The 9,936-nt window shown below is 51.9% G+C and overlaps 1 protein-coding gene across 1 annotated transcript in view; it reads left to right on the top strand.

Moving 5' to 3' along the window:
• The first annotated feature begins 264 nt into the window (after positions 1–264).
• Positions 265–9,936, top strand: part of NPEPPS (aminopeptidase puromycin sensitive) — a 33,685-nt gene continuing 24,013 nt past the window's right edge. The window contains exons 1-2 of the mRNA XM_058820447.1: positions 265–418; positions 8,136–8,220. Of these exons, the coding sequence (XP_058676430.1) occupies positions 296–418; positions 8,136–8,220 (208 nt within the window). The 5' untranslated portion in view covers positions 265–295. The remainder of the gene's footprint in view (positions 419–8,135; positions 8,221–9,936) is intronic.

Below are 9,936 nucleotides of genomic sequence, written 5' to 3'. Positions count from 1 at the left end.
CTCCCTCCCCCCCTCCCGCTCCGCTCCCCGCACTCCCCCACCGGGGCCGCCTCGAGCCGGGAGCGCGCGCGCGCCCCCGCCCCTCCCTCCTCCTCCTCATCTTCCTCATCCTCCTCATCCTCATCCTCCGCTCCCGCCGCCGCTCCCTCTCGGTGCGTCCGTGCGGAGCCGCCTCGTCGCCCTTCCCGCGCCCCCCCCACCGCCCCCCGCCCCCCCCCCCGCCCCCCCCCCCCCCGCCGCCGCCGCCGCCGCCCCGCCGGGGGGGGCGCAGCCCCGCACCCCCCGCGCTCCCGCCATGCCGGAGAAGCGGCCGTTCGAGCGGCTGCCCGCCGACGTGTCCCCCCTCAACTATGGGCTCTGCCTCAAGCCGGACCTCATCGACTTCACCTTCGAGGGCAAGCTGGAGGCCGCCGTGCAGGTAGGGCCCCCCCTTCTTCCTCCCCATCCTGCCCTTCCTCATCCTCCTCCTCCCGCCCCGCCCCCGAGGGGTCCCGCCGGCCCGCGCCCCCCGAGGGGACCCCGCAGTGCCCCGGGGGACCCCTCGATCCCCTCCCCGGTCCCCTCCTCGGTTCCCCCCCGTCCCCAGGGACCCCGCTCCCCCTCAGGGCCCCTCCCGGCCGTGCCCTGAGGGACCCCCGGCCCCGATCCCCCCGTTCCCTGCGCTCCCCGGGCCCGGCCGGGCAGGTGCAGGGAGGCCCCTCGGGGCTCCCCCCGCCGCTCCTCCGCGTTTCCATTCACGATGGGCGGGCAAACCCCCTCCGAACCCGCCAAAAGCCCTGCGGGACCCCCCGAACCCGGCCCGGCTCGGGGGCAGCCCCGCCCAGCCCCGCCGCGGCCCCCGCGGGTCCCCCCGGGCGGCTCCTCCGGGCTGGGCCGGCCCGGCCCGGGCCGGGATGCGGGAGCGCCGCGGGAGCTCCGGGCTGGGCACGGCCGGGATCCCTCCCCGGTGCCCGCAGCCCCCCGGGGACCCCCCGAGCTGCGCTCCGAGCCGGCCTGGGGATGGATGGATGGCGGGGGGTTTTGCTGGAAAAGCCAAATAAGCCGTGAAAGGAGAAGTCCCCGGTGCGGCTCCCGGGGAGGGTAGGCCTCGGTGTCATGGAGAGAGAGCCTGGGCATGAGAGCCGGGAGAGGGCTGCGGAGCCGAAACCTCGCCGCGTTCTTCTGCAAGGCGAGAAAAATCCTCCTCGCCGTGCTCGTGCTTCAGAGCCGGAACCAGTTCTGTGAGAGCCTTCAAGTCTCTCCCAGTCATTCTCATTGGCTGCCCTGCCAAGATTTCCCGAATTTGCTTTCACGTCTTTTTCTTTTTTTTTTTTTTTTTTTTTTTCCCTTGCGATTTGAGAGAGGTACAGAATTATAATAGCATAACTGTATTTTTGGGGGTTTTGTTTTTTTTTTTTTTTTTTTCCTGAAAATTAGATGGTCACACAGAGAGCTTAAAAAAATATTTGCGGAAGGTTTTAAGTCTCGAGATGTGAGCAGATCTAAGCCTTGCTGTGCTGAAGGGGTGGTTAAACCTGGTTTTAAATAGGTAATAAATGCAAGGAGGCAATAAAAGCTGCGGGATGTGAAGCACAGGTAGAGAAGCAGGAGAGCTCTTCCCTGGGGAAGGCCCGGGGCTGGGGATGATGGGGAACCTTGCGACTTTGGGGAGCTGCAGGAACCCAAGCAGACATGAGTAACTTTGTGTCATGTGACAGAAATATTGAAAACCCAAATCTCCCTGCGGATTTGATGCTGGCTCGGGGCTTTGGTTCCGGCCTCGGGGCCGCCGCTGCCTTTTGGGGTGTTCCAGTTCGAAAAAGGCCGGTCTGAGAAATTCCCATTTTCTTCCGCTCTAATCCCAGGCACCTATTCCTGTCCTCGCACCCCGGCCCTGTTACAGCTGTGGGGCTGTAAATGGGATCACTGAAATCATCCAGGTTAAAAATAACGCTCGGGGGGAGGGGAGCAGCGGCTTTTTAAGCCGGTGCTGGGGAGAGCAGCCCTGGGAACGGCTCTGGGATGCAGGAATGGCCCGGAGCTCCCTCCTGGCAGGGCTCGCTGGTTTGCAGGGTTTGTTCCCGGGGAGTGGTTTGAATTTCCTGCTGTGTCCAGGTGCGTTCCCACAGCAGAGGATTCCACCTGGAGATGGGCAGTGCTGCACTTTCCCCAGGGAAAAGCTGTGACCCCCACAGGTTCCAGGCTGTGAAAAAGCCCCTCTCACATCCTGGAGTGCTGCTCCGCAGCGGAGAGGAGGGGAGAAAACGCCAACAAACCGCAGAGAGCGAGGTTTTTGAAACAGATCTAAAGAAATGTATCTCTATTTTGGATAACTTTTAACACGGTGAGCCCGGGAGGAGGCACCTCCCGGAAGGAGGAGCACCTTCCCGGCTCGGGCAGGGCAGTGGATCAGGGGTGAGTCCACCTGCCCGAGCAGGGCTGGGCGTCTGGAGGGGTTCCTGGGGCTGCCGAGGGCCCAAAGCACAGGGAGATCCCAGGAAATGAGAGGGGAAATGCTCTGCTCCTTGACGGGGAGAGGAACACCTGGCTCATCCGCAGGACGCTCTCTGTACAGGGCTGGATGAACAAAATTGATAACTATCAGCATGTTTCCGTCAAGCTGGTCTAGAAATTAACACTTTTGGGTGCTTTTGGGGTCAAATTACTTCAGTTAAGGACCTTTTCTACCTGAGCCTAAGCCCAGCAGAGATTTTCTGTTTCCAGCACCACCTGAGAGCTTTGGAGTCTCTGTAAACTCACAGAGGCAAAAGTGGGTTTGTGTTAAAACACAAAATTTTTTTATTTTGGGGTGGGGAAAATACACGTGCTGCCTCCTCTTGAAGATCTTTAAGTTGTTCCTTTAATCCCAATCAGTAATAATTGCCTGCTCCATCCCAGCTGGATAATGGCAATAATCCGCACCAAGATGCTTTCTGAGCCATGGGGTGACTTCTGAGGCTCTGACACCAAAAACAAAAACCCCCAAAAACCAGGAACAAACTTTCCAGAGCCTGCAAAGTGCTTTGTTTGCTTTGTTATTTGGCATCTTTAAGAGCGGAGTGGAATTAGTGCAGGCTGTGGTGTTTAGTCAAGGTATTACAAGTAAACACTTGATCATTCTTACTCACTCCAGTAATAGGATTTGCAGCCCTCTGCGGAGAATTTGGGGCTTTCAAACCCTAAAAAAAAAAAATAAAAAAAATGCTGCAGCCTTGGCTGTGGGGCAGGACACTTGTGCTGGCTTTAGGGCCTATAAATAACCCGAAGCACTTTGTGCCACAGTAATAAACGGTGCCACTCGCATGGCAACTCCAGATAATCTTCAGGGGATAAAACCCCTGGTGATGCAGACGGTAAGAGGTGGCAGCAGATTTCAAAGCCTGGGAAGGGGAGTGGGGACCTGCCTGTGGTTTGTTCCCGTGTCCAGCTCAGGGAATTGTCTCCCCTGGATCAAGGAATGATCCTGAAACCTTGGCAAGTTGCATTTCACAGCCTCTTTTCGGAGCTGTGCTTCTGAAGGCTCTGGTAACCCAGCTATTACCATTTTGACCGGTTCTTCCAGATTTTTAAATAGTATAATTTGCGGCCACATGAATACTTTTGAAGTCCGTGCAGTTGTGTAACAATTACATAAAGTGACAGTACATAATTCCCATTTATCACAGCTGAAAACCCCAAAAAATCCTCAAATGAACTGTTTCCCAAGGAGCGCGGGTCCCAGCTGGGACAGAGCGTGGCAGTGGGAGAGCCGGGGCTGGAACAGAGTCTCCTGCTCACACTCCTGTGATTGTTCTGCCACTTATGTCATCTCCCAGCATTTAAACTTGATTTGTGGAGGGCGTGGGGATGCCTCTCCACCAGCACAATTAAGATTGTGGGGTGGAAATGGTTCATTTTCATTATTCCTCTGTTGGCTGGAGCTTTAATTACGCCAGCCTTGGCTCTCAGGGCCTGGTTATCAGCACAGGGCACTTGCATTACTCAGTGGCTGGGTCAAACTTTATTTTTTTTCTTTTTTTTTCCCCGTTTTTTTGGCTCTTGGGAGGGTTGGAACAAAGAAGGGATGTGTGGCCCCGGCGTTGTCCAGCAGCAGAAACAAAGCTGCCTGCAGCTTTGAGGCTGTAAATGGAATTTTTGAGCGCCGAGAGGATCACCTGTGAGGGGCAGGGCTGCCTCCCAGCTCCCTGGTGTTTCCCTGCCCGCAGATTCCCTTCCTTGGAGCCGCTGCCCTGCCCTGCCTGGAAACTCCACCGAGGTGTTCCTTGATTGTAGGGCAGCTTATCTGCGAGGAATTTACAGCCCGGGCTCCCTCAAATCCCTGCTGCAGCCTTCAGTGCATCTCTGGCGGGTTTAGCAATATTTAACTGCTTGTCTGCTGCTTTTTATAGGTTCATTATGCAATATCTGCTGGCCTGAGGAATGCGTGGAGCTGGTTAAAGATTAGTGCTGACACTCTGGGGTGGAACCCTGGCCCAGTGCAGCTCGCTGGGTGTAGTATTTGTGCTGCTGGGGAGCTGCTCCAGGATAAACCCTCTGCTCTCCAGCCTTGGGATCTGCACTTCCAGCACGTGAAATTAAACCTGCAGTGGAGGGTTAAGGGGCCTGGCAGCACCTCAGGGCTCATCAGCTCAAAAATTGGAGTTTTTAACCTTTTTTCCCCCCCAAAAATGCTCCTTGAGCCCCTTAATTCCCAAGATTGGGATGGATTTGCAGTGATCACAGAAGGGATTTACTCACCCCTGTGAATCCCACACCTCTGGAGCTGGATGTGCTTCAGAACAAGGGAGTTTTCCCAATTAGTCCTGGTGCTGTTAATTTAACACCTTGGCCACTGGAATTTGCTGGAGATGCAGGTTAATAAATCTCTTTATCGCTCTCCTCATTGAAGCTTTGGATTCTTACAAAAGACACGCCCTGGAACACCAATCCAGAGTAAATTTAGGTGTCTATTTTTAGAGAGAAAATCGCCAAAAACACACGCAGTTGTTGTAGTGCTGCTTTTAGAAAAGGGCTCCGGAGCCGTGTGACAGGGTTGGAATTATCTGGAATTAATTTTGGCTCCAGGAGATCCCTTTGGATGCTCCTCAGCCTGCATTTCAGGTAGGCTGGAGTTCAAATCCCTGCTCCTGATATCCCAAAAAATTGGGAAAATATTTTCCATCAAATCCTTCCCTGCTCTGACCACAAAAAGCTTCACAGCACCTTTAGGTATTGTTTGGCGGAGCTAAATAATTGTAATTTTAAACTTTTCTTCCATCAAATATTAAACTTTTCAGGGGGATTTCAGCTTTTTTCTCCTGCTGGGTGAATTTTCCCTTCCCTGCTTGAGGTGCCCGAGTCTGACCTCAAAATAGTGTTTGAATTTTGATTAATCCAGTATTCAATTCATCAAAAGCCAGGAGTTTACAATCCTGAGCCATTCCTTCCCTGCAGAGATTCCTCTGATTTCTGAGCTGTGTAGAACTGCTCTTCTCTCAGTTCATTAAATTAAATTAATTCATTTTCCTTGCTGAAAAATATAATTTCTGCCTGTATGGTGAATTTCACCCCTTTTTTTGAGTAGTTAAAAAAATGAACTTTTTTACCCTCCTGGCTCATTTTAGATATTTTTTCTATGCTGCCCTCTCATAAAACTGGCTTGATATTGGTAGGAAGTGAGGGAAAAAATACCTAAAAATAGATAATTGCCTGCTTAAGGAGCCTCTGGATTTTCTCTGCTTAAACCTAAACTTTCTTACTTTGCAGGCTCAGTGCTCCACTGAAAGTTGTGTCCTGGAAAAAGTTGTTTTTTAAAGATCAAGCCCATTGTTAAACTCACATTGTCTGCAATTTGGACAGCTCAGAATCCAGGGAGATTTGGATTCATAGATTGAATAAAGGTCTCCAGACACTCATAAAAAGCGTTTCTCATCCTGATTTTTCTGTGTTTTAGAAAAACCTTGTAAAACCCCCCCCCCCAAGCGCCAGTATTGTAGTAAAAACTATTGAGATTTGAATTTTGGGTTTGAGGGAGCTTTGTAATTTTTCAGTTTTATGCACTCAGAATTTAAAAAAAAAAAGCAGATTTCAGGTTGTAAATCTTTCCTGGGGAAATCAGGTTGACCCTGTGTCACCTCAGCCGTTAGATTGTTCTCAGTGCTTTGCAAAAACGTTGTTTTCACAGCCAGTTTGGGTTTATTAATTACGATTAATTTGATTTTAATTCCATCAAGAGGTGACAACAGCCGTGCTGCACCCCTTGGTGTGACACCACTGCAGGGGAGCAGGGAGGAGGCGCCAACAGTCACTGCTCAAAAGGTGTAAATGCATCATATTTCTTTACATAATATTTATTAATTAAACAATTCCGTAACTGAGGATGAGCCAGGCATATTTGTCAGGTCAGGGAGGTCAAGGAGAGACTCCTGCCTGGGTTGGGGTGTGTGGGGTTTGTCCTCCCTGCATGGGTGCTGGCTCAGGGATGGACCATCCTACACCTGTGAGATCCCAAATTTAAATTAAGGAAATTAATCCCTTCTCCATCAAATGGCTCAGATTTGGGGTTTCTGTCCCAGATGGCCGAGGAACATTACTGAGGAACGTTCCTGGTTTATTCCCAGCTCCTCCTCTCGCCCAGGGAGCACTGGGGACACCTGAGCCTTTTCTTGTGGCTTTACAAACAAAATCAAATAACAGTTTGTGTGCTGCCTGTAGGTGAGCTGGCCTGGGCACACACAGGGGCTTGGAATTGTGGAATTTGGGGTTAAAGGGACCTCAAATCCCACCCAGGGGCTTGGAATTGAGGTTAAAGGGACCTCAAAGCCCACACAGGGGCTTGGAATTGTGGAATTGGGGTTAAAGGGACCTCAAATCCCACCCAGGGGCTCGGAATTGTGGAATTGGGGTTAAAGGGACCTCAAATCCCACCCAGGGGCTCGGAATTGTGGAATTTGGGGTTAAAGGGAACTCAAAGCCCACCCAGGGGCTTCGTGGGCAGTGCCAGGGGTCCAGGGCAGCCAGAGCTCCTCTGGGAATCCCAGCCCAGCCCCTCCAGGCCAGGATTCCTTCTTCTGTCCCACCCAACCCTGTCCTCTGGCACTTTAACCCCATTCCCCCTTTTCTCTTGGAAATTCATTAATTTTCCTCCCTGCCTCCTTTCAGGAAGCCTAAACCCAGCTCACCCCCTGAGCCTGCTCTTCTCCAGGCTGAACAATCCCACTTTTCCCACTTTTCCTCCCTGCAGAGCTGCTCCATCCCTCTGATCTCTCCCTGTGCAGACCCCAGAGCCGGAGGCAGCTCCAGCGCGTTCCTGGCTCCCAGTTCACACGTGCATACCTGGGATGATGGCTCCAGGTTATGGTAGTGGGGAAAACGAAACAGGGATGGAGTTTCTTAGGCTTTGGTGAGCTGATTCTGGGGTAGGAAGCAGTTTCTTCATGCCTGTGTCAAATCTGGTTGGTTGCTACAGAAATTTTTACTCCTTTGTTTAAGAAACTGCTGGTGCCTGCTGCTAGAAATCCTATCCTGACAAGCAGGATTCCCAGCTTGATCCAGCCTGATCATTCTGGTGGTTCCAGCCATAAATGTCTGAATAACTCCCTGGTTTAACTCCCAAATATTGTACCCCTTTGTAATTAATTTTCATTTAATTTGAATTCCTCTGTATTCAGGCTCTCACATTCAAACAGAGAACTGGCACAGCCCCACGGTTTATTCCTACGCTGGGAGCTGGCACTGGGTAAATAAAGCAGAGAGTGTGGAGCCAGGAGCTGGCAGAAGGGGAAGGAGAATCTCCTGGCAGATGTTTTGGGCTGAGGAGCTCCGGCAGCCTGGAGCACGCACAGAGGTTGTGTTGGTGATGTCGCCAAGGGAGATTTTCACTCTGCTGTCCCTTGGGCCATCCCCAGAGGAGGCTGATGGGCTCAGGATCTGTTTATGTAGGTTTGGATTCCCAGGCGTGCACAAGGGCCCCATTGTGAAGTTTTCAGCCCTGTTCTTTACCCAGCATTAAATAATTCCCAGTGGGGATGAGTGGCTGAGCACAGCTCCTGCTCTGCAGTGCCTCCTTCTCCATCCCAAACACCCAACTCTCCTTCAAACACCTGGAGGTGCTTTTCAGATGGACGAGAGCTGAGAATTGCCATTTCTTCCTGGTGCTGATGGAGTTTCTCTTGCAGGTGAAGAATGCAACCAACCAGATCGTGATGAACTGCGCCGACATCGACATCATCACGGCGTCCTACGCCCCGGAAGGAGACGAAGGTGGGAGCCCTGCCTGCTTTCGTTTCTGCCCTGCAGCTCTGATAACACGGTGATGTCATGCTTTGATAAGCTCAGCCCCGCCCCTGGAAGCACAGAATTCCTTATCTCGGTTCCATGCTGGCTCTCATGGCCGCCACTGGCGCTGTGGTGAAGGAATTCCTTCAGTTGTGATATGGTAAAGGAATTCCTTCAATTGTGTTCTGGAAAAGGAATTCCTTCATTTTTGTTAGGGTTAAAAATTCCTTCAGTCTCCTCCACCTCTCCTGAGGGGTGTAGGCAGAGGATGCTGGGCTGCTTTGATATTATTTTTATATCTGGATGTTGTGTAAACTTCTAAGGACATCACCTGTGCCTGTGGGTTTGGGAATATTGACAAAATGAAATATTGACAGGGAGCGCATCAGTAAGAGCCTGCAGTAGGAAATGCTCACAGGAAAGGGTTTGGAGAGCACAGAAAACACTTAATTGGCATTCAGCAGGATTTTCTGAGTGTTGGATAATGCGGAAAAGGGTGATTGTGAGGAGGAGACCAGCTCAGGGAAAGGCTGGGAGTTGCTGGAGAAATGTGTAGCCCTCAGCTGCAGTCACTGAGTTCCCCAGGGGTGGCACTGGGTGGGATCTGAGGTCCCTCCTACCCAAACCATTCCGTGGTGCCACTCTCCAGGTCCTTGTAGCACTGCTCCTTTTCACAGGTGGACAAATGGGCTCAGGAGGGGATTTGGGGAAGGAATTCCTCCCGGTGGGGTTGGTCGGACCCTGGCACAGTGCCTGGATCCCTGGCAGTGTCCCTGGAGCACCTGGGACAGGGGAGGTGTCCCAGCCCTGGCAGGGGTGGCACTGGGTGGGATCTGAGGTCCCTTCCCACCCGAACCATTCCGTGGTGCCACTCTCCGGGTCCTTGTAGCATTGCTCCACTTTCACAGGTGGACAAATGGGCTCAGGAGGGGATCTGGGGAAGGAATTCCTCCCTGTGAGGGTGCTCAGAGCCTGGCACAGGTGCCCAGAGCAGCTGGGGCTGCCCCTGCGTCCCTGGCAGGACAGCGGAGGTGTCCCTGCCCTGGCAGGGGTGGCTGGTGACTGGAGGCATTTAAGGTCCCCCCACCCCACAAGGCTCTGCAGCTCCAGGACCCCAAGCGCAGCATCCCCACCCAGCTTTGCACTTCATCAGGTTTGGTTTCTTTTTCGCTTCTGGAGGATTTTTGTGGGCGTGAGGAAGCTGCCCTGGGAGGAGGGCGTGTGTGGAAAAGCAGGGCTCAGCTCAGGAAGGGCCGGGCAGGATCCTGGAACGGGGCCACCGGGCTGGAAAAATGTCCCCAAGTGCTCGGGGCTGTCCCCTGGCACCGCAGGCTGGCCCCGCCACCGCGAGGGGGTTGCTAAGCACTTAGTAATTAAAATTATTCCTCCTATTAAGAGAGAATGACACACTGGCACTCACCAACTGCTGCATCATGAACACTCGAGGTGTAACTTTGTTGTAATTCATGTTAAAGATAGAATTAATATAAAATTAAAACGAATGTATTTAAAATAGAATGAAAAGAATAAAAGGAAAATAATAAAATTAAAAATACTAAAAAGAATGAAATGGAAAGAGTAAAATGAAAATAGTAAATTTAATAAGATTGAAATTAATAAAATTAAAAGAAAAAAGAAAATAATAGAATGAAAATAATAAAAAGAATAAAATTAAGATTAATCCAATTAAAATTATTAAAA

Source organism: Ammospiza caudacuta, chromosome 27, assembly GCF_027887145.1.
Source record: "Ammospiza caudacuta isolate bAmmCau1 chromosome 27, bAmmCau1.pri, whole genome shotgun sequence".
In the NCBI taxonomy this organism is placed as follows: Eukaryota; Metazoa; Chordata; class Aves; order Passeriformes; family Passerellidae; genus Ammospiza; species Ammospiza caudacuta.
Note: the sequence above shows the minus strand (reverse complement) of the source record. Positions and strands in the feature narration are given on the sequence as shown.